General features: G+C 34.6%; 10 protein-coding genes and 1 non-coding gene across 11 annotated transcripts; 6 read left to right on the top strand and 5 right to left on the bottom strand.

Moving 5' to 3' along the window:
- Window positions 1-254: 254 nt before the first annotated feature.
- PRP28 (mRNA splicing protein PRP28) lies at window positions 255-2141 on the top strand (the record flags this gene model as incomplete). The annotated part of the gene is made up of 1 exon (XM_003669366.1): window positions 255-2141. One exon carries the CDS (start codon window positions 255-257, stop codon window positions 2139-2141), a length of 1887 nt encoding a protein of 628 aa, XP_003669414.1.
- An 88-nt stretch (window positions 2142-2229) lies between these two features.
- Window positions 2230-3915, bottom strand: AMD2 (putative amidase; the record flags this gene model as incomplete). The annotated part of the gene is made up of 1 exon (XM_003669365.1): window positions 2230-3915. The coding sequence occupies one exon, from the start codon at window positions 3913-3915 to the stop codon at window positions 2230-2232; it is 1686 nt and encodes a 561-aa protein (XP_003669413.1).
- A 1278-nt stretch (window positions 3916-5193) lies between these two features.
- On the bottom strand, window positions 5194-5281 carry NDAI0Ctrna2Y. Its single transcript is given in 2 exon segments — window positions 5194-5230; window positions 5242-5281. It is a non-coding gene; the product is annotated as a tRNA-Tyr (tRNA).
- A 1909-nt stretch (window positions 5282-7190) lies between these two features.
- On the top strand, window positions 7191-7652 carry NHP2 (snoRNA-binding protein NHP2; the record flags this gene model as incomplete). Its single annotated transcript, XM_003669364.1, has 1 exon — window positions 7191-7652. The coding sequence occupies one exon, from the start codon at window positions 7191-7193 to the stop codon at window positions 7650-7652; it is 462 nt and encodes a 153-aa protein (XP_003669412.1).
- A 420-nt stretch (window positions 7653-8072) lies between these two features.
- SNU56 (Snu56p) lies at window positions 8073-9539 on the top strand (the record flags this gene model as incomplete). Its single annotated transcript, XM_003669363.1, has 1 exon — window positions 8073-9539. One exon carries the CDS (start codon window positions 8073-8075, stop codon window positions 9537-9539), a length of 1467 nt encoding a protein of 488 aa, XP_003669411.1.
- A 363-nt stretch (window positions 9540-9902) lies between these two features.
- On the top strand, window positions 9903-12413 carry NDAI0C05080 (uncharacterized protein; the record flags this gene model as incomplete). Its single annotated transcript, XM_003669362.1, has 1 exon — window positions 9903-12413. The coding sequence occupies one exon, from the start codon at window positions 9903-9905 to the stop codon at window positions 12411-12413; it is 2511 nt and encodes an 836-aa protein (XP_003669410.1).
- A 470-nt stretch (window positions 12414-12883) lies between these two features.
- SEC26 (coatomer subunit beta) lies at window positions 12884-15805 on the top strand (the record flags this gene model as incomplete). Its single annotated transcript, XM_003669361.1, has 1 exon — window positions 12884-15805. One exon carries the CDS (start codon window positions 12884-12886, stop codon window positions 15803-15805), a length of 2922 nt encoding a protein of 973 aa, XP_003669409.1.
- A 275-nt stretch (window positions 15806-16080) lies between these two features.
- On the bottom strand, window positions 16081-16953 carry MRPL7 (mitochondrial 54S ribosomal protein uL5m; the record flags this gene model as incomplete). Its single annotated transcript, XM_003669360.1, has 1 exon — window positions 16081-16953. One exon carries the CDS (start codon window positions 16951-16953, stop codon window positions 16081-16083), a length of 873 nt encoding a protein of 290 aa, XP_003669408.1.
- Window positions 16954-17328: 375 nt separating this feature from the next.
- FMN1 (riboflavin kinase) lies at window positions 17329-17895 on the top strand (the record flags this gene model as incomplete). The annotated part of the gene is made up of 1 exon (XM_003669359.1): window positions 17329-17895. The coding sequence occupies one exon, from the start codon at window positions 17329-17331 to the stop codon at window positions 17893-17895; it is 567 nt and encodes a 188-aa protein (XP_003669407.1).
- Window positions 17896-18106: 211 nt separating this feature from the next.
- Window positions 18107-19741, bottom strand: PRP42 (mRNA splicing protein PRP42; the record flags this gene model as incomplete). The annotated part of the gene is made up of 1 exon (XM_003669358.1): window positions 18107-19741. The coding sequence occupies one exon, from the start codon at window positions 19739-19741 to the stop codon at window positions 18107-18109; it is 1635 nt and encodes a 544-aa protein (XP_003669406.1).
- Window positions 19742-20205: 464 nt separating this feature from the next.
- LYS4 (homoaconitate hydratase LYS4) lies at window positions 20206-22275 on the bottom strand (the record flags this gene model as incomplete). Its single annotated transcript, XM_003669357.1, has 1 exon — window positions 20206-22275. The coding sequence occupies one exon, from the start codon at window positions 22273-22275 to the stop codon at window positions 20206-20208; it is 2070 nt and encodes a 689-aa protein (XP_003669405.1).
- Between the last annotated feature and the right edge of the window lie 2165 nt (window positions 22276-24440).

Genomic DNA, 24440 nt, shown 5'->3' with positions numbered 1-24440 from the left:
TAAACGAGCAGATCCCCAAGCAGTGTGTAACCAACTTGTGTCAAACCAAGAAAACAGTGCTTAAATGGATCTTATTTTATACAATTCCTCATTTTTTGGAGAACCCCGGGCAGGCGAAACCAAAAGGCGAAAAGGCGAAAATGACTATTTAACATTTCAAGATATAGTTTTGTTAGGAGTGGCAAAAACCAACAGGACGATGGTTAGAGAACCGTCAAAAGATACGAAAACTCCACGAATATCAAGGGTGCAATATGAGCAGACCTGTCGATATAAACACCTTGCTGAATAGGAAAAAACAGTTAAGCAATGGAGGCTCTACTATTGCTACGAATAAAGTAACCAAAAACACTGCTTCCAATGGTGATGAGAAACCAAAGTTTTTATCAAAGGAGGAAAGATATCGTTTGATTCAGGATATGGAATCAAACAACAAGCGGTCAAGTATTGATCCAGATTTGGAGCTTGTTAATGAGATAATATCCTCAACGGCAACAAGAAATGTTTCTGTTCAAAGGACCGATGTTGATGAAGAAAAAGCCTATGACAATCCTTTCAATACAGGACAAAAAACATGCTTTACAAAAACAGTAATACATACCAAAAAATCAACAAAAGATCGTCGATTTCAATTTGATTGGGATGCAGATGAAGATACGCTTCAAGATTACACTCCGATTGTACAAAGAAAGTTCATGTTACCGAATAATAGTAATAAAAATAAGAAAGAATTAGATTACATGGGGAAACATTGGAAAGAAAAATCATTAAGTGAAATGACACCCAGAGATTGGAGAATCTTAAGAGAGGATTTCAATATTACAATTAAAAGCGGTGATTCTAGTTCAATTAAATCGCCTTTAAGAAACTGGGATGAGCTGAAATTACTCCCCCCGATATTAGACGATATATTGATAAATAAATTAAATTTCAAAGATCCAACTCCAATTCAAAGAATAACGATCCCAAATATCTTATTGCAAAATGATAGAGATTTTATTGGTGTCGCTTCTACTGGGTCTGGTAAGACGTTAGCTTTCATTTTACCAATCTTGATTAAACTATTAGAAACAGGCGACAAACCAATAAATCTGAAAAAAATTGATGGCCCAATGAGTTTGATTTTAGTACCAACTAGAGAATTGGCTCAACAAATTCAATCAGAGGCAGATAAAATCATTAGCTTTTTACGCCCATCATACAATTTTAATACATGTTCTATAGTCGGCGGTTATTCTTTGGAAGAAATATCAAGAAATTTAAATGAAAAAGCATGTGACCTTCTGATTGCAACTCCAGGGAAACTAATTGAATGTTTAGAAAATCATATCTTAACTATTCAGAAGATTTCATTTTTAGTGCTTGATGAAGCAGATAAAATGATCGACTTAGGATTTGAAGATCAACTGAAAAGTATTTTAAACCAAATTAAGATTGAGAATGTTTTAACTAATTATAAAATTTTGATGTTCACAGCAACAATGTCAACACCCATTGAGAAAATTGCTCGAGGTTATTTAAATCAACCAATAAACGCAATTATTAACGCTGATGGTTCAAAAAGCTCAATACCACAAATCAGACAAATTATTGAATATTGTCCTTCTGAAGAACAACGATATCAAAAGATTGTTTCACTATTAAAAAGTCATCCTAATGAATTGGTTATCATCTTTATCAATTATAAATCAACGGCAGATTGGCTTGCAAATAAATTTCAAAATGAACGCACCTCTTATTCATCTTCGAGATCTGCTTTCAAATGTACGGTTTTGCATGGTTCAAAATCACAAGAACAAAGAGAACATTCTTTACAATTACTTAGATCGCATAGAGTTCAGATTTTAATTGCCACTAATGTCGCAGCAAGAGGGTTAGATATTCCGAATGTTACCACTGTTTTCAATTTCCAAATGTCAAAAACATTCGAGGATTATGTTCATAGAATAGGTAGGACAGGTCGTGCTGGGAATACAGGTTTAGCCATCACATATTTAGGAGATGAAGAAGACCAAGATATTGCTAATGAACTTTATTCCTATCAGAGAGAACATAATCCATTGAACAATAATATATTCCAAGATGTTTTGAAAAAGAAATACGGCGTTGGTAAACCACAATTTGAAGCTATTTTACAATAAAAAAAAATTTAATATTTGACATTACACACTTTATAGAATTTATATTCATGAACACTAATACTGAACTTTAAGAGCAAACTAGACACTTTTATTTCTTATCAATTTTATGCATTAACCACGAGCCAAATCGACAAACATTGTCATCTTGGAAAATTGGACTAATAATTTGCAAACCGATAGGGAAATTCTCAACCTCACCTGAATCAACCAATGAATTCCAATATTGTATCACCATTTCATCTTCAGGATTCAGTGCCGTTGTGACATCCATTTTTTGATCTTTCATCAAATCAACATTGCCAACTGGAATAGATAGTGAAGGAAAATTCAAAACATTCACAAACAAAATGTATCTCAATGAGGTTTTCATCATATCGCCCGGCCGAAACGCTGTCAAAGTCGTTGGTGCAATGATAACATCGGGTCTTTGATCTTCAGCTAATGAATTATAATACTCCCTGAACTTTTGCTTCGTAATATAACAACGTCTGCTCAAATCCCACCATTGATTTACTGAATATGTATGAGAGTTGGTTATTTCAACCATAGGCTTTAAAATATCTATTGTTGGTTCGCCACTTTTAGAAAATTCCAAAGAGATTTCATTACCAGCATCTGCGATATCTGCTTCCATAGCGAGGTCATGGAGCTCCTTATTTAATTCAACAGGCGGGTCCCATTCCATTGTGCGAATATGTTCACCAGCGATGAGTGCTTGATCGATTACCTCCTTACAATATTTTAATGCCCTTAAATCGCTAGGTGGCAGAGTAATAACTCCATCACCATACCATATCCCGACAATAAAAGGTTTCCCCTTTTCTTTTCGAAGTTCGTAGTCCTTGTAATGTGAAAATTCATATGGTGAGCAATTCACGTCATATTTCCAGGGTTTACAATGATTGACTATTACTTCCAAGAAATATCGTAAATCATCTAAGTCTTTAGCCAAAGGCCCTATAACACTTGGGATTATTTCTCTACCCTCGAATGAATTATCTACTTTTAAATATGGAATTTTACCAGTACTTGGTTTCAATCCGAATAATCCATGATAAGAGCTTGGAATTCTAATAGATCCTCCAATATCGGTACCTAGTCCTAACAAAGATCCAGAACAACTAATTAGAGCACCTTCGCCTCCAGAGGAACCGCCAGTTGAAAAATTTTGATTTAATCCATTGAGTGTATATCCAAACAGATTGGAATTAGTTTCTGTAGCCATCATGGAGGGAGGTACAGTTGTTTTGGCATAAGTAACCGCACCTAAACTTTCTAATAATGTAACGATCAAAGATTCATCGTTCAATTCTTTAGGTTTCATTGCTCTCGATACGTATCCAAGCGTGGTATCTACGCCGACAACGTTACATTGATCCTTTAATGATATTGGGATGCCATATAAGGGTGGTAACTCCGAGATCTTCGATTTATTGATATCTAAATTTTTTGCATATTCTAGAGCATTTTGAAACATTATTTCCGAAAGACAATTTAAAACCTGATGGATTAAAGCAGCTCTATGGCAAAAAGCATATGACACTTGATAACAGGTTAAAGTATTTGATGAGATTTTTTCTTTTAGCTTTAGAATCGTTGAATGAGTTATTTCGTTTTCAAGTTCTGGGCATACCAGATCTAAGTTTTTAGAAAGACTTGTCTTATCTGCTTTTAATCGATTTAGTATTTTCTCATCAAATCTCCATTCTTTGGGAATTTTATTGTACAATTGAGATCGTTTTTCTTTGACTATATCTTCCCAAGTAGCTGACATTTCGTACTTGTTTGGAGATGAAAGTTAGAGGGGGGGTTCCCTCCAAATACACAATATAAATTGGCTCGACTTGTCATTTTAATAATCCTTTATCTCTTATATATAACATAGGCTATTTTTTTCCTTATCGATGTTCTATGATAAGAGTTATTAGCGGTTAACTTCTTATCTTTCTTATCAGTTATCTAATTATTTGTTTATTTTTGATAATATAAAATTAAGGTTCAGGCATATCTTAATTTTTACACAAAATTACCATACATCTCAGTTCAAATTTAAACGAAAAAAGAAAGCCCAAAATTAAAAATTTTTAGCAATCACTGACTTATCAGTTAAAAGAAATAAATTATCTTTTTGTTTTCAATATTCGTACTAAAAATTACAATTTATATTTTTGGAATTCCTGTCACGTTCTAGGCTATTTGGCCTTTTCCGTGGCGCGTTTCTCGAAGGTGACCAACGAAGTGAACGAGTGAAAATTTTCCATGGCATCGCTTTCTGAATGGGTTCGATGAGTTTCAGCGAATACCATATATATATATAGAGACATTGAAATGGAAAATTTGAATCTGAAGTTATCTTGATGCTCATTTATAGAAGAGAAGAAAAGAAAATATACAACTAGATCCCTAGGAACCTAGATCATAGAAAGAAGAGAATATTATATCCCATCACATAATATCTCATCACATAACATTACATCACATAACATCGCATCAGATCCTCACCGAAAGGATCATCACATCACCGAAAGGAACATACTCATCGATAGACATACTCATCGATAAACATACTACTCATACTACTCACCGATAGACAGTAATACACATCCATAGGATTGATAATTATCTGCTATTCATCGAGCTTAGTGTACGTATATTTTAAGAGCTACAAGATATAAGTTTTGATACTGGTAATAATTATCTGCCGGTATAGATCTAACTATTGAGCTTATATTGGATACAGAGATAATAGAATAGTAGATATTGCATTCGTTATCTTCTAATTTCTCAAAAGTAGAAATATCAGAGATAAGACACACCAGATTCGTAACTCATTATCAAGGTAATCAAGATAATAAGGACACAACTTCACCCAAACTGGTCATAACAGACGTAAAAGATTTCATATCATAGACGTCTATAATTTTTTTATAAAGGATCAAGGTGCAGGGTAAGTTGAGTTATACTCGGCTGTTAAATAAGAGTGCGGTTTATATATTATCGTGAGGTAATATATCACAAAATCGTGACAATTCCTGAATCTCCAAAAAAAATATCTCCCGGGGGCGAGTCGAACGCCCGATCTCAAGATTTCGTGTTTCAAATTACAGTCTTGCGCCTTAAACCAACTTGGCTACCGAGAGCGGATTTTACATTTTGTAGTAAAAGCGTTGGGGACATCGTCAGACATGACTACGTCCTCAGACAAATTGTTGTGAACATCTTGATTGTTGTTCATTTTGTTGTTGTTGTTGAAAGGTTTGAATGTGTTTTTTAAAGTACTTAATTACTTAGTTACTTCGTTGTTCGTTTGTTACTTAGTTCTATGTCATTACATAAACTACATATGCAGGATATACGATATCCTTGCCTCTTATATATATCCCTTAGAAGGATCTTGGATCTTCTCAAGACTTTGACTCAACCCCTTGTTTCAGAAAGTATCTAATACTTGACGCAGTTGTTACGATTCTCCCAGAGCTCGTACACACCCTGCAGGATTACGCTATCTAATAGGATAACCCCATACTGAAGATCTCGATTCAACTCCTTGTTAGTCTAACTAAACACAGGCTATGAATCCTCTTTGATCTGACGATATACCATCCGCGACCTCAACCACGGATATCTCATATCCGTGACCTCGTCTACGGATACCTAGTATCCGTGACCTCGCCGACGGGTAGTAAAGTCGAATCTTCAAAGTTCACTTCACTACACATTTGTTTTTGTATTTATAGATCTTTATAGCAAGCTTTTAGCAAGCCTAAACCTTGGCGAAGGTAAGACGACTAAAAATACAATCAACAAGAATTAAACCACACCGAAGATTATAATTAAGGTGAAAGTCCTTAAAGTTGATTGAACCTTACGCAAAACAAAGCAAGGAAAGCTAAGCGTTCTACCAGATTAGGTAAATAATTAAAGCAAAACAGGAAAGACAAGTACAACATAAAATATTAAAACCTTAAAGAAATGTCGCGCTAAAGCAAGGTGTTTAGAAGCTCTAGAAATATCGAGCACAACCATACTCATGCCAACTCAAGTATCCATGTCTGTTTTAATTATGCTTTGATGTTTATATAAAACCTAAATTGATACGGGCCTTGATCAGTTAGACACTAGAACACTTACCAAATTGCTTCCATTCCAAACAAACACTGTATGTATCCGTAAAAAGTATATCGCTACTGAAACTTTTCCTGGATCCGACCCACAACAATATTTTCTAGGTGTTGGTAGCTTCTATAGTCAGCAATTGCCTGACGTTCATAGGTTTTATTATGGATTAATCTAGGGGTGTCTCCGATACGTGATACATAGATTAATTTTTACCTAAGATCGAATTTACTATAATTTACATTGTCACTCAAAATCAACGGCATAATTCAAAAAAATCTACAGTAGTAATTTTGTTTTAGAAAACAATATATTGTACATCTTGCGTGAAGCATAGATATATCTACAGAATATTTACTTTACTTTAGTTTAACAGAATCATCAGACCGTACTATTCCTTCTGTAATACCATTCCAAAAGACACAACTATCCGTGGCTGCCAAGTCGGTTTGCATCCTCAGCAGATATTAAAAGTCGTTCTACCCATTTACAGCATGGACGTATTTAAAACTTAAAGAATGCCTGAATTGAGGAAGTGTTTTTATTCTCGAGATTTAATTCTTAAGTTAAGTCATCTTTTCCGAGACTTAGTGACTGTGACAGGGACCGTAGAAGACGACGTGACAGGACGTCTGACGCCTATCTTTTTCATTTTTTTATTTTCATTCCGATATGCTGACACTTTTTTTTGAATTTATGTAGAAATGAAAAGCTCGAAAATTTTTTCGTTTCTTCGATGAGCGCTAAAATGTAGAGAAATTTTCCAAAATAATATAGACTAGTAAGGTAAATTAACTGATTATTTAATAGGTTTTACTAACAGTAACTGTAGGGTGAAACTCTTTATATAAAACTACATAAATACGTACCTGAAAAGTCATATTGGATTAATCAAAACGAACCTCCGTATACATCCGTAAAATAGTTGATACAATGGCTAAAGAAAGTAAAGAATCTAAAGAATCCAAGAGTGTCGATAACTACGATGCTAGAATGCCTGCGGTTCTACCATTTGCTAAACCATTAGCATCCAAGAAATTGAATAAGAAAGTCTTGAAGACAGTTAAGAAGGCATCAAAGGCTAAAAATGTAAAGAGAGGTGTTAAAGAGGTCGTTAAGGCTTTGAGAAAGGGTGATAAAGGTTTGGTCGTCATTGCTGGTGATATTTCTCCTGCAGATGTCATTTCTCATTTACCTGTTCTCTGTGAAGATAACTCTGTCCCATACATCTTTGTCCCATCTAAGCAAGATCTTGGGTCTGCTGGTGCCACTAAGAGACCAACTTCGGTGGTGTTCATCGTTCCAGGTAGTAATAAGAAGAAAGAAGCTAAGGCTAAAGAAGAAGAATATAAAGATGCTTTCAATGAAGTTGTAAAGGAAGTCACTGCTCTTTAAGATTGTAAGAATAACTATTACTATAACAAATATTGTGATGTATATTTTCTGCACGATAGAAGAAGAAAGGAAAAGTAGAATGTAAATTCATAATATTCAGGAATTTTTCAAATCAAAAAATAAAAAATATTAATTTAAATCAATAAAAACCATGGGGATCTTCATATATTTCTAGCACTATATATCCTTAATAATTGTATATTTCCAAAAATCAAAAATCATATAACTAAAAAAGTCAAAATATATTCTCCCTCTACCTTTTCTTGCATTCATAGCGAAAAGTAGGACATGTACGTAGTTCTCGGCACTTTCCTTTCCTTTACTTCACGAACAAAAAAAGTCTTTAAATGAACTATTTAATATTTATTATATGATGAACCAAAAAAGGAACACAAGAGTGGTACCGAGCGCCTACGAAGTATGCCTGTAAAGAAGAGACCTAGATCTTACGACACCACCTTTGATTTACCTACAAGGAAAAGAAGATACCAATATTCAGATATCTTTGAGTCTCAAGATATTTGGAAGAATCTGGACAGAATAAGAGCTTTCCATAAAAATGCAGAAATATTAATTAAAAACAGTTGCATTTTCATCGACATATCACCTAAAGCAGATTTAGACGATATTAAACTGTGTCTAAAAAAGTTGAATAAATTCGTTTCAAGTAAAGAACTACAATTCCATAAAAGCAAAGATGAAACCTTTTCGTCCTTTATCACTTTACAAAATTTCAATATTCTAGATTGTTGCTTGGTACTACCGATATTATTTGCACTGAAATCCAAAGCATCACTCAGACCACTCAATAGAGATTTCTTCAAGATACCAATTGATATCCCTATTGGAGGAACTGTTTACATTCATAGAAATTGCAAAACAGAAATATTACGAACTCAAACACAAAATACCGACATTAAATTTAACGTTTCTGAAATATCACAAATATCCAACTTTAAAGAATTGCATATGAATCTCCCAGCTAATAAAAGTTTGACACATTTTATGAATGCTATAGTTAGCTTTTTCTCAAATGCAAAATTCGGTAAAAGAGCAGATAATATCTCAAAAAGGTTTGCAGTTGCATTAAAAGGTAATGAAAAACGCCTTAAATTTGGATTATCTGAAACTTCTTTTATTGCCAATGGGAATGGCCTCTTTGATATGAACTTGTTAATGAAAAGTAATATTCCAATTATAGAAACTTCAGAGAAGAACATAGCAAATTTTGTAAATACTCTCAAAGAATACGACAATCCTACGAAACCGGCGACGCTAAATACCACAGTAGATAGGGATCTAAGTAAACAAAATATAAAAACAGTGGATTCTCAAACACAACGAACTCAAACAGCAGCGCAATATCAGGCACAGCAGCAACAACGACTTCAAACTGATAAGCAGCAAGCCACAACTTCTAGATATGGTACCGCAACAAGCACAATAAATCTTTCAACCACCCAAGAGTCACGATTAAGGCACCCAGCTGATGGGACACAGCAATTATCTGAAAGACCGAACTTTATGACTCAAGAACAAATTAAAGAGCATTGTTTAGCAACGTTAAAAGCTGCAGAATCATATGTGAAGAGTAAATCATTGTACCAGATCTTAAAGTTATATATCAAATGCCCTAGACGAGATTATATTGATCAAGTGTATCAAAATTTAAATGACTTACGTTCAACAACCAATTGTAATATTGTTGTTTTAAATTTAAACAACCTGCATGAATCTGACACATGGTTTTCAACATTAGATGTTTCTAAATTTACTAGCTTTGTCCAACAACCGCATCAAAGCACTGTTCGTGTTGTCAGTATTGGTGGTGTGGGAGAATACATTCTTAAGGCACTGGAGGCAATTTCGAAGATAATGGAGGCATGAAGAAAGAATTTTTATACTGTTTTATAGCATAATATAGTCTCGATTAATGGGATTATAGGAATTGTATACATGCTTATTTATGCGTATTATTTTTTGTATTTGATATTTCTGTATTCACGTCTTAAACTATCAGTCACTTTTAGAAATTCGCGGCACAATACATAATGTTATATGCGCACATCTATCATGTAACATAACTACATCAAATTTGAAACTCATCGATGTTCATTTTATGAACATTTTTGATAGAAATGGCAGTATACAGTGATAGTTCAATAAGTTAGCAAACAAGATAAGTAATACTGGTATTATAAGTACTTATTTTCGTTTCTACTTGGATTACCCAATTTTACATGTACAAAAATGTTTGGAAATGGGACAAACAATAAGAATAAACGAAAGTCCTACTTCTTTTTTGGGAATGAAAATAAACCTTCTGAATCTGTTCACAATACAACTAAAGCTAATACTGTAACTACATCTAAACCACTGAAGCCTAAATCATCCCCTACAGGGAAAATTACTGCAAATAAGTCACCCTTATCTGCCTCAAGAAATGTGTCCACTGCAGGAAGCCATTCCAATCCAAATTTATCTGCCGCTACTAAACTTAAGAAGCCATTGGATTCAACACCACTACGAAATACCAACCCATTTTTGGAGCGCCAAGAAACAAATACTTCATCATTATATTCTCTAGCTGACCGTGCGGATCCACTCGTTTTACCACGAGGGTCCACCCCTTGTAAAGACTCCCGAAATCCATTCTTAGACAGCATGTCGGAACCAGGTCAATCTCAAGGGCATCCAGCAAGGGCAAGACGTCGACCTCCACCTCCTCTTGACATGGAACTAGTTAAAAATGCGACCCAAGAGATTAAACTAGAACAAGATCATAACGTATCTGAATTAACTAAACTTTCAATAAATTCAGAAAATACCACAACTCAAGAATCCCGTTTAAAGTCCGATTCCACAATTCAAGCTGAGCCAGTACATAAACCATATCAACAACATGTAAGGCAGCGATCAGAAGCAGAAAAATTGGAAGATGATATTGATGCATATATAATTCAGCACAGCAGAGAGCAATCTGTTAAACTGACCCCACCGAGGTCTAATAGTTATACAAGTGATAAACAATTTAGAATTACCAATAGTTCCTCTAGCAATGACAATATCCCAGATTTACGTCCGTGGACGGATACTTCAGGTGATATGATTACGCCAGAATATCCACTAATGTATACACCTCACTTTGCTTCTGCCGAGGATCGTAACGACCATGATATAAAGGAGAAACCCCTAGAGGATGATACAGATAGAAATAAGGATAGGTTCTCATTTACGACATCGGTAAGTGAAAAGTCAGTACGAAGTATACCGAATGGGGCTGTTAACCTAAAGGTCCAAAATGATTCGCCGATTTTGCCAGCCTCAACACCTGCCATCAAGGACCTACCCCCTGAACAGATGCATATGTTGAATGATGATGAAAATTCAATTCAACAATCGGAAGAAAACATTGTACTAAGAATAGCAAATAATGATTTGACTAAGTCCGTGTCCAATAAGCCAGAAGAAGATTCGTATGACGGAAATCCATCTAGATCGTTTACAAAAATGTCTACTGCAAGCTCCAGCTCGAATTCAAGTTCTGCTTTTCTCTCACATAAAGACGATATAAATCAACGAGATGAGAGCTTCGAATCTGATGACGAACATAGACAATTTCGAGTGGTAAACGAAGATCGACCTAATTTTTATATGGATGGAGATGATTCTATGACGATGGATAATGAAGATAAACAAACAGTAAATACAGAGCACTCCTCTGCTAGTTCATATAACTATGAAGTTGCACCCAAAAATACTAAGGGACTGAAAATCGATGGACAACACACGCAGGATGATTCTAGTAGTATCTCAACTAATCCTTCAATTATGAACAATATTCCCACTTTGCTATCTTCAGAGCATGCAAGTCTAACTAATACGCCTATACTAAATAAAGAAGAAAACCTTGGATCACCCCCTGTTAAATTACAAGTCAATACAGATACACCTGCCTTGTCGGCATCTCTAAGCACCCCGAGTAAAAGAAGTCTTAACACTACAATAACATCTCAATCATTACCATCCCCTAAAGCTGAGAAGATGGGGACATTAGTGTCGAGTTATGTTGAAGAATTACGATTAAAATATTACAAGACATCTAACTTTTTACAAGCTCCACCAAACTTACCGTCATCATTAAAGCAGAAGAATAACATAATTCAACCTAAGAACATTAGAGTTAGAATCAGAACAAGTTCCAAACAAATTGGTATAAAGCATGGTAAAGTGAAGCAAAAACTATTGACATTGGAGACCACCAATGAAGAGAGCAATGATTTAAATGGTACGAAACTGAATGTGGATCATACTAAGGAATTCCATAAATTACTAAATAAAGAAAATAGTCTCGATGGTCCATCCAATTCAAGTATTGTAAAAGATGTTGATTTTGAGGAAGACTTTATGAAAGAAATTCCCGGTGATGAGGCTTATGATAGTGATGATGCCATGGCGCCATTAAGAGAAAAGAAGAAAAATAACATTAATAATAATCCTTCAAAAATTTCAAGAAATAATACCGTTGTTAGTTATTATACTAAAAAATTAAGAAAAAATGGCGCTGCTTCTGGCAATGATTATGCGGCAAACCATGAATTACCCACGGATATACCACTAGATGATTACAAGGAAAAACAATCCTTTAGTTCTAACAAGCCGGAAAGGAGTGATTCGACAGATAGTAATGATTCAAATATCCTAGATATGGAATATTCTCTCGGTAAGGGTTTACATGTTGCTAATCCTGATTCAGACTAGCCAAATCGTACTTTGAACTACAACCTTGCATAGCCAAACTAATCCCAAAAATTCATCATTTTGATACCGTAAAAATTTAATCTATCTTTGTTTTTATTATATAGTATGTAACGTTAAGGACAATTTTTCATTTTAAATTCAGGTCAAATAAAATAGCTATAGAAGAGAGATTCCCATGAGAGAATGAGAGAATGGTCTACTTCACTATTCCAAATAACCTCTAGTTATTGAATGTTTATAACTGACTACAATTTCAGAGAGATAAACTATTATAAGGTTACCCGTAGGGAACTTCGCTTAGTTTCCCTCAACGTGTCGTGAAATTTGGAAAACGAATTCTTGGAAGTTTATCTCTATAACCAAACCGTTAGTTATAACGAGCAATTGATACCTTCTAGGAGTCTTCTGATTTAATCGTTAGCCTATCTATTCATCCATAAGACTAATTGTTCTCGATAGGTCATCGTACAATGTCACTAGATTCGAAAGCTCCAGCGTACACGTTGGTTTTTGATCCATCTACCAATGGTGAAAGCTATTCCGTGTCAGATTTCCAAAAATCCTTAGAAAAGGGATCCGATAATGAAAAAATAAGCACTATGAAGGCTATCTTGGCTACCATGTTAGAAGGTAACCCATTACCTGAATTATTGATGCATATCATTAGATTTGTCATGCCATCCAAAGACAAAAGATTAAAAAAACTATTATATTTTTACTGGGAGATCGTTCCAAAACTTGATCAAGAGGGTAAATTAAGACATGAAATGATTTTGGTTTGTAATGCAATTCAACATGATTTGCAACATCCAAATGAATACATTAGGGGTAATACCTTAAGATTTTTGACGAAATTGAGAGAATCTGAACTATTAGAGCAAATGGTCCCATCTGTTTTACAATGTTTACAATATCGTCATGCATACGTCCGTAAATATGCAATCTTAGCTGTCTTATCCATTTACAACGTTAGTGAACATTTATTACCAGATGCGAAGGATATTATCAACACTTTCTTGGTTGCTGAAACTGATCCAATCTGTAAAAGAAATGCATTTTTGGCCCTTTCTCAATTAGACCGTGAGAAGGCTTTAGAATATTTAGATGCTAATATTGCCAATATAGATGGTGTTGATCCTCTATTGCAAATTGCATTTGTTGAATTCATTAGAAGCGATGCTACTCAAACTCCATTATTGAAGTCACAGTACGTTGACTTGTTGTTAGAATTATTAACAAGTGCCACGGCTGATGAAGTCATATTTGAAACTGCCTTAGCTCTGACTGTTTTGACTTCCAACGCCTCAGCTTTAATTACAACTGCTACTAAATTGATCGATCTAGCTGTAAAAGTTTCTGATAATAACGTTAAATTGATCGTTTTAGATAGAATCCAAGATATCAATACAAGTAACCCGGGTGCATTAGAAGAATTGACTTTAGATTTATTACGTATTTTGAATTCTGAAGATTTAGATGTTCGTTCCAAAGCTTTAGATATTGCTATGGATCTAGTTACATCAAGAAACGCTGAAGATGTTGTCCAATTATTAAAGAAAGAAATTCAAACTACAGTTAGTAACAGTGCAAATGATAAATCTTTGGAATATAGAGAATTGTTAATTAAGACAATTCGTGGTATCGCCATTAGATTCAGTGAAATGTCTGCTAATGTAGTTTCTTTACTTTTAGATCTTGTTAGTGAATTGAATTCGACTGCTGCCAGTGGTATCATTTCTTTTGTTAAGGAAGTTATGGAAAAATATCCTCAATTACGTCAAGAATTATTAAATCATTTATTGAATTCATTAGTTAATATTAAATCCGCAAAGGCATACCGTGGTGCTTTATGGGTCATTGGTGAATATGCTTTAACTGATAATGAAATCCAAAATTGTTGGAAACATATCCGTAGTAATGTAGGTGAAGTCCCAATTCTTCAAGCCGAAAGAAAGAAATTAAATAAAACAAATGATGAATCAAACGAAGGTGAAGAACAGAAACATAAGCAAGCTGGTCCGGTCATTTTACCAGATGGTACATATGCTACTGAGAGCGCCTTTGATTCAGTGAAAGATACAAGCTATAAAAATCAAGATGAAGATGATAACGAAACCCTTCCAATTCGTCGTTTTGTACTAGGTGGTGACTTCTATACTGCATCCATCCTTGCTAGTACGATAATCAAGTTAGTTCTGAGATTCGAAAAGCAAGGTTCAAATGTCAGTATTACAAACGCATTGAAAGCTGAAGCTTTATTGATTTTGGTCAGTATTATCAGAGTCGGTGAAAGTTCCATCGTTAAGAAGAGGATTGATGAAGATTCCTCTGAAAGATTAATGACTGCCATTGGTATCTTATTAGATGAAGTTAACCCACATGAAACTCCAGCTGAAAAGGAATTATTGGAGTTAGCATTCTTAGATGCTACAAAAAATTCTTTCAAATCTCATCTTGCTATTTCCAAACGTGACAAAAAGAGAATTGTTTCTAAAACTTTGAAGAAGAATACTGAGCCAATTGAAAAGGCCGTTATGTTCAGACAATTTATTAATGCTGACTCAAACGTGGTACAAAAGGATAGTATCGAAGAAGATCTTGAACTTGCTACGAATGGGGATTCTGCCGCTTTGAAAAGACGTACTATGACATCCTCATTGAAGAAGATTGTTCCCTTAACCGGGTTTTCAGATCCTGTGTATGCAGAAGCCTGTATTACCAACAATCAATTCGATGTTGTGTTAGATGTCTTACTAGTCAATCAAACTAAGGAAACTTTAAAGAATTTGCATGTTCAATTTGCTACTCTAGGTGATTTGAAGATCATTGATAACCCTCCAAAGACTAACGTCATTCCTCATGGGTTCCATAGGATTACTATAACGGTTAAGGTTTCGTCTGCTGACACAGGTGTTATATTCGGTAACATTATTTACGATGGTGGTCATGGTGAAGATGCTCGTTATGTTATTTTGAATGACGTTCATATTGATATAATGGATTACATTAAACCGGCTAGGACGGATGATGATACGTTCCGTACAATGTGGAATGCATTCGAATGGGAAAATAAAATATCAGTGAAATCAGCTTTGCCTACATTACATACATACTTAAATGAGTTAGTGAAGGGCACTAATATGGGTATCTTGACTCCAACGGAAGCATTGGGTGAAGAGGATTCAAGATTCTTGAGTTGTAATCTATATGCTAGATCCTCTTTCGGTGAAGATGCATTGGCTAACTTATGTATTGAAAGAAATCCAACTACAAATGAAGTAGTCGGGTACGTCCGTATTCGTTCAAAGGGACAAGGTTTGGCATTATCCTTAGGTGATAGAGTGGCATTGATTGCCAAGCAAAATAATAACGCAAGAGTAACTCGTGTTTAAGGCAACTCCCAAAGTAAAGATTTCAAGAACTAGACTATACAATGGATATGATTTGTATTTCGGTTGAGATATATATAATAAATAAAAACTACAAATTATAAAAAACAAAATAATAAAAGAGTAATATACAGATGATGTAACCGTACTAAAAAACCTAATAAACCAAGTACTTTACTAAAGTTAAAGATTGGTTTCCTTTTAGAAGTGAATATATTTATATACAGGATGTATAATACACGAAAATATTTCATAAAGAAGTGTACATATGATATTAATCAAGCCTTGTGGAAGGGTAATTGGAAAGCACTTACTAATGCTCTCGTTTGTTCATCTGTTTGAGCCGTTGTATTGATGTTTATATGCATACCAAAAGTTCTTGGCCACAAATCTTGATTAGAATCAATCTCTGGGAAGAAGCGAACGTCCTCTGGTCTAAGACCAAAAGAAAGTCCGCCGAATCTATTACCAGATTTATCACTTATCCCCTTATATTCTCTGATTCTTGGTAATACAATTTCTGCCAAAGTTGTTAAGAATTGAGACATTGGATATCCAGAAAGTTCTACTTTAGCACCCATATGATGACCTTTCCTAACTTTCCACGATGGGACATCAGACTTGGAATAAATCATCTTCGGTTTGCAACCAGTAATTTGTTGCAATTGTAAGGCCGCACTAATGGCCAGCAATTGGTTTTCTTTGGCTTCCTTAACGTAACAATTCAGTACAATATTCTTGATTTCTGGTATATTATTCCATTTAATAGGATGTATGTCTGGGAATTGTGCTACTGACCCCTTTGGTTTCCTTGGTGCTCTATTTATATGATATGGGGAGGTACCATCCCATCCTCTTTTCTTCAACCCTTCCTTTATATCGGCTTTATGTTGATAGTTCATCAATAAAAGATCAGGTTGGATAGTATTCAAATAATGCTCTCTGACTCGATCTTGACATGTCTCAGTTGGCTTAAACGATGGTGACCTAATGTCATTCTTGCTGTAATTCAGTTCCGGAAACCTAGGAGATAATCTATTCTTATCGATCTTAACTAAATGATGCACTGGTTTAACAATAGAGCATGCTGCTTTCTGAGCATATGTGGTATTAGAGAAGCCTCGAGTATGGATCACCAAAAACTTCTGCATATTATAAGATATGCAATGTATTAACTTTATTAGTTGTTTCTCTTGTTTTGGTCAAAAAGTGAATCTTTAAGTAACATTTTTTATCCTCATAAAGGTTTTCAATATTTTGAAGTAATAGAAAGTTATAGCACTTTCCCGATATTGAAAAATTTGGAAACCAAAACGATCGCAACAATAAATAATCCCAGAATATCTTTCTGTTGTAACCAATATAGAGGGAAACAAGCAATTGGGATAGCTCTAAAGATCTCTACTTATTGAATAAAAACTCTTAGCAAACTGCTACTCATTGGATTTTTTAGCTTATTGATAGCTTTATTTGGAACATTTTTGGTGAAAAATCCACAATCCATTACGTTATATAAGACAACAACAATGTCATCGCGACCATTCGATATCCCAATTCCTGACGAACCAAGGGATCCATTTCCAATTGTTACAGATTATTATTGTGACATTGTATGTGGGTTTGGACGTGGTTCAAAAGACCTTGGAGTCCCCACTGCCAATGTCGAGATGTCACAATTGCCTGCTTCAATGAACTCATTAGATTTAGGAGTCTATTTCGGATTTGCTCAACTAAGACCAGTAGATAAGACTACATCAAGAGTGAACAGAAAAGATGGTAAAGAAGTTGAATACAATTATGGTGAACATTTAAGCGAGAAAAGAGGCGAGCTTGATGTCTTACCAATGGTTTTATCTGTTGGGAAGAATCCATTTTATGGAAATGATTTCAAGACTGCTGAACTTCATATTTTGCATAACTTTTCGCATAACTTTTATGGTGCTCAAGTCAAATTCAATATCTTGGGACATATTAGACCTGAACTAAATTATACCACTAAGGAAGCCCTTATAAAAGATATCAATACCGATATTGATATTGCCAAACGAACACTTGAATCTGTGAACTATATCAAATTTAAAGACCAATTTTAGAGTGACCTTTTAGGTCTAATACACTTTTTATTTTTATAAAACTTAGATATGATAAACTAGATAGATTTATTTTTACAATGTTATTTAAACGGTTATGCAATGTCTATATCACGACGTATTAAAGTTTATTTTTTACGCTATTATATACAATATTATTTGCATGTATTGACTCAATTCAAGCCCAATCATCTCCCAACATTTCACTTCCTAATCATTCATGGATGTCGAACAAATCCTCAAAGATTTCAATATCATCAGTCAAATAGTTTATACAAAATTCCTTTAAGGATATTTTATTCTTCAAATTATAATCTGATGCTACTTTCCAAATAGAAGATACGATATATTTCCTTTTTTCCAGGTAGGATCTTGATGGGTCAAAAAATATCAGTCGACTGTATAATGCCCAGAATATCCCATTATTCAAATAATAATCCCATTTGGAAGCTATTATTCTTTTAAATACTTCTTCTTCGATTGTATTCGTGTTATCTTTTGTTTGTAATTGGATTAAATTTGATAATATATCTTCTTGCCCATTTTTGGAATCACCATAACTTAATCTCTTCATTATTTTTTCGAATATTGACGATGGCAATAACTCCGTACTTTGAGTAGCATCCGAGTAACGACTTTGAGAAGGAGTATTCTTGAGGAATATAGTAAATTGAATAAAATCCCAAAATAGGCTAAAGTCTTCGGTATTTTCAATTTTATTACCATACGATTTTTCCAATTCATTTAAGATATCTGATAATTTTTGAATCTCATTCATTCTCAATAAGACAGTATATAACAATTTTAAGATATTTGATTTTTTCAAAGATACTTTAAGACCCTGTAGTAAAATGTTATTCGCTGATGGAAGATCATTTTCCTTATCGATTAACCAATTAGCATACTTAATCCAAATCAAATCATAATGAGCTAGAGGCAACAAAGCTCTTTGAAAATTTAAATATATCAAATTTGTAATGTTCAAATTTATTGTATAATTAATGTATTTTTCCCAAATTACGATTTCATCGGAAGCTATTAAGTTTTCTGGAGAAGTATAGTATTGCGTAGTAATCTTTGATTCAAATAAAGTAAACATTTCGAGAACTTGGCATTGGGTGACAGTATACAACTCTTTAGTTAGTTTCTTCAATTTAGTTTTAGCATCTAGAAGAAGTAAACCTCTTCTTCTTCTGAAATCCACGTCTATGTTGAATTTTTTCAATAACTCATCTTTACGTACGAGATAGGTCAATTGGGATAAATCTTTAATATTATCAATATGATGCAACCAAATAGCATAAAATTTACTATATGAGTACAATGGTATTTCCAATATTTTACGAAGCACGATAAAATATCTATTTTTCATGATACAACGTTCTTCTAGTTGTTTCAAGTATAAATCCCAAAATTCTGCACTATAAAAATGTAAACCAATGTATTTTTCGGCGGTTTCATATTTCTTAAAAAGTTGCTTTGGTTCCAGAATGATATCATTACAAATCTTCAAATACGATATCCATAAAAGCAAAGATCGTTGATTGAAAATGGACAATGCTTGTTTAAATGTCTTATGAACTTTGGAAATGTTCCCCAATTTGAATTCAAATAATGCATAATCAATATGATAATTTTCCAAATATGGAAAATGGAAAAGGATGGATTCATAAGTATTTCGTATCAGATCACATAGTTCTGGTTCTAATGCTTTATTTATTGGTTTGGATTTCGTTATAAGATGGCTTATAAGGGTTTCCCAATGACTTAAACATTTTGGATATTCTGTTACCCGCAGGGTTAACAATGAGAATTTGTCATCTGTTATAATCGATGTGTATTTATTCATTCGTTAACGATATACTCTAGATCTACTATAGCCTTTTTATGGAGCTTATACTTCTACTATTCAATTAGGATACCTTATCCCTTCTGCATATGAATAAGGCATTGAATTACTATTTTGTAGACTAAACATATTTTTCATGTTAAATTTGCAAATTTCATTAAGTTGACTATTACCCGGTATAACCTCTTATTTTTTAGCCGCCGAGCTTCCGAGTTTCCAATATAGTCTTTCTGTATTCTTTAATAGATGATTATTATTTAATATCTAATCTGAGAGGATCTGGTTTCGATAGTATAATAATTCCTACATATATTCCAAAATGTTCATTACTTTCTAAGTCTAACAATTCTCTTGCGCTAGATTAGCAAATAAATAATAAATACGTTTAAAAGTTTAATAAATAAATAATGCTCTGAAATAATAATGTTTATATAAAGGGAATAGCTAAGAAAGGGTAGAGATCGCTATAGTTGAGCCTTAACCCATTCTTCTAGACCGCCTTTAACGATGATTTCTTGCAAGTTGGTACCTAATTCACCAACCTTTTGTCTGAGAATGACAGGGCCATCTAATGAATTTTCAGAAATGATAACTTCAGCATTAGAGACATCCCACTTTATGAATAAACCAGTCCTTCTTGTTAGTTCTTTTGGAGCGTCCTTATACTTAGCACGTAATATTTCTATTAATGCAGGAATTTCCAAGGTTAATAATGCGTTATTAATAGAATTTCTCGAGAAAATATTAGAGAAAGAACCGGAGATAACTAATGGGATACCCTTTGCTAACATTGCCGTAGCAGCTTGTTCCCTTGAAGAACCAGTACCGAAATTGAACCCACTAACAACAATATCACCTGCCTTAACTTTATTTTGGAATTCGGCATCATAATTTTCCATACAGACTTTCGCCATCGTTTCCTTGGAAACATCATCTTGATAAGTATATTTACCTGGATATATACCATCTGTGTTAACATTATCAGCATCACAGAAAACTAATTCACCTTCAATATGACGTGGGAAGCCTTCCAATATTTCAACAGCTGCTGTCTCAAATGAGGCTGCGCCTTCAGTTGCAGCATGTTCGATTGGTTCTTCATACACTTCAGCTTTAACACCATTAAATGGAGGCTCTTCAACACCAAGAACTTCAGCAGGAGAACCAATTCTACCTAAGATAGCGGATGCAGTAACGACAGCTGGGGAACCCAAGTAAGCTAAGGCGTCCTTGGAACCCATCCTACCTTTGAAATTTCTATTTGTAGCACTAATCCCAACTTCACCTGCTTCCAATAGACCGGCACCGAGACCAATACATGGACCACATCCCGATGGTAATGGTCTACAACCAGCCTTTAATAATTTATCCCAGATACCTAATTCACGAGCATCCTTTTCAACTTCAGAAGATGCAGCGGCAATATAGAACTCGACATGGTCAGCGACTTTATTAATCCTATTTATATCACCAGTTGGGCAAATAATATCAGCAGCAGCATCTAAATCAGAAAGACGAGCATTGGTACAAGAAACCAAATAAGCTTTATCAATTTTAATATTTTGCTTTGCTAAATCCTTAACAGTATTAGAAATTTTAACACTATTTGGACCAGATGCGTAATGAGTTAAAGTGGAAAGATCGATGACTAGTTTCTTAGCGTATTTTGCATCTTCATCAGCTTTGAAAGTTTGCGCCTTAATTTCCAAATCTTTAATAGTTTTTTCATTAATTCTTGGATGGCTTGGACCAATCTTCTTTAAACGATCATGATACCAATTGATTAAAGTTTTATCTACTGGGAAAAGACCGGAAAGGGCCCCCCATTCAGTAGTCATATTAGCAATAGTTAATCTATAATCGATTGGCAATTTTTCCAATGAATCCCCCGTGAACTCGATAGCATGATTTAAGACTTGATCCTTATTGAAGACACCACACAATGCAACAATAATATCCTTCCCAGCAATTGTTGAAGGTAATTCACCTTTCAATTCGACTTTAGCAACTGGAGGAATTTGCCACCAAGTTTGCCCAGTGGCCCATATAGCGGCAGCATCAGTTCTTACAACTGGTGTCCCAAGAGAACCTAGCCCACCGTATGTATTTGAATGAGAATCAGATGCGACTGTCATGTTCAATGGGAATGCGTAACCTTCTTCCACCATAATTTGATGACCTATACCTCTTCCTGCAGGATAAAAATCTACGCCATGTTTCTTTGCGAAATTTTCAATGTTTCTATATTTGGTTTGATTCTTTTCAGACATGTTTTGAATATCATGATCCAACGTGTTGACTATTTGTCTGTTGTTTTTAACTCTAGTAGCACCAATTTGCATGAATTTCAATGCGACAGGCCATGAATTGTCGTGAGACATACAATGCGCTGGTTGAATGGATACATAGTCTCCTGAATGGACAATTTTACCCTTTGGGAGATTTACTGCGTAGGATTGCACTATCTTTTCTGTCAAGTTTTGACCTCTTAGGAGTCTTGATGTGTGGTGGAAGTTACGTGTAGTTCGCAACATGATAATTTACGATGATTCGATTGTTTATGCAAACAGGAAGTTGCTTTTTGAGGATTTTTCAAGACAGGAAGAAAACTGATAAATGGAGGGGAGAATGAATTGTTTTAGGTTTTGAAAGTGCATTGTATATACCAATGTTATCTTTATATAGTTTTTGCAGATTCAAGGAACAGAAGAAGAGTAATGAAGTTCATGGTTGACTCATTTTGTACAGTGATTTCTTAAGGTCTGTGTTCTTGATATTTACGTTTCTTCCATTTAGTTTGACAGTCGCCAAATTAACCGCTTTTCTCAATTATTCAGCAATCATCCATGCAGGAGCCTCTCTGAGGAGAGTCTTCACTGATATTAAGAGCTAATTTTTTGCGCTGGGAAATCTGACATAAAAATGAGAAAACACAGTTTTCTCATTTCCTTTTTTCCCTCGAATTTTTCACTTTTCCTCGAACTCAAAATTTCCCCCAGGAATTTTTTCTTCTTGAAACTCCCACTCTGAGTTTAGGTTTAGTTACCCCGACACATGCACAAACACCCAGACACCCAACAAACAATTAAATATTACACCGGGTAATGTGATTTATGTCACGGGATCGGATCCCTCACTCCCTTTATGCTGAACGAGTTGTAACGAGGTAGTTGCCAGCAGACATGGGAGGGGCAGAAAATATTCTCTACCCCCCGTTTCAACCCCCCCAAAAAAATATTTATCACACCCCTCCCCCCCGTTTACAGCAATTTGAATAAACCTTAATACGGTTCCTTTTAATCTAATTACTAGGCATCTTTACCTGTACCCCCAATTCTATCCCATATTTATGGTTCTTGCCCCAGAATCTACCCCTAAACATTTTTGATCCAACCCAACCCCTCCCATGCATGGTTGCCAGTTGCCAGTTGCCACTAATCCTACATTAAAATTTGTTAAAGACTACAATTGAAATTAACGTTACTTGGATGTTAATGCAATCAACCGTTTTTCTTTACTTTGTATACCTAACTGGATTATGTGGTAGTTAATTATTGTATTACCTGCAAGTTATAATGTTCTCCATCATGTACTTTCTCTTCAATTAAAATTATTTCTATTAAATAAAGTTGTTAACTTGCTTTAAATGACTATTAATAAGAAGTGGCTTATGTATGCAGCTTAGATATGTGTCAGTTGTTATTTTTCTCTCAGAAAACGATCAAGGTCCGGAAATAGTTGCATTGATTACTAGTTCGTCATTACCATATTTGTCTTGTTAATATCCTAGTAGGTTATCCTAAGTGAAAAGGTCAACATTATCGATTCCTTGTTTTTATATGTCTATCTTCTCTGGCCGACATTCAGGGTTGCAAGATGGTCGCCACATACACCAGCATTTGTATATAGAACCAATTATAGGGTTATGGGGAGAGGGGGGACAGATACATTATTTAAGGGTTTTTGGAACTAAAGAAACTAATTATTGTTACATTTTATATTTTTGAATAGTTATAATATCAAAAACAAGAAAGAAGAACGAGAATATTGGGGAGTTAACGTCTAAGGTATAGGGTTGTCCTAAAACTATTTGCAAAGTTTTTTTCAAAACAATTCTCTCTGCAACGGGCTGTTTAAGGGCAGAGTCTTCCAACAGAGCCGCCCCTGTTACACTGGTGCCATTACATTTATAACATTTTAAAACCCATGCCTCCAACCTGATATATCCTGTTAAAGAGGTTAAGCTATTTCACGTCAGAACATGATCCCACGCCTTTTAAACGCTGAAGATTTCGACGAGAGATATTTGTCATTGTTCACCATATTTGTAATACAACCTGGGAAATGAGCATCGAACAATAACAATGGTTGACAAAGCAGAGACAGAATTGAATTCACATTAGACAAGAAAATATTCCCTTAGTGCAGTATTATTATTACTATTTTTCTATATTACTAATAGCTAATTACTAACTTATATAAGCGTCGTTGTTTTCAATGCTGACAGATGGATGATGAAGTTACGAAAGTTATACGGTTGAGAGAATATTTCGGTGATAATGGTGTCGTGTTTCACGATGGGGTCTTATTATGTTGCTGTTGCTCTTGCAGCGCTGCGCTCCTTTGATGGTAACACAGCAACAACAGCGACATCAAAAGGCGCTTTTCCCGTTCGTTTCTTCGCTTCCCATTCCATTCC

The sequence above is a fragment of the Naumovozyma dairenensis genome, chromosome 3 (genome assembly GCF_000227115.2).
Source record: "Naumovozyma dairenensis CBS 421 chromosome 3, complete genome".
Taxonomy (NCBI): Eukaryota; Fungi; Ascomycota; class Saccharomycetes; order Saccharomycetales; family Saccharomycetaceae; genus Naumovozyma; species Naumovozyma dairenensis.
This window is presented reverse-complemented; position numbering and strand designations above follow the sequence as displayed.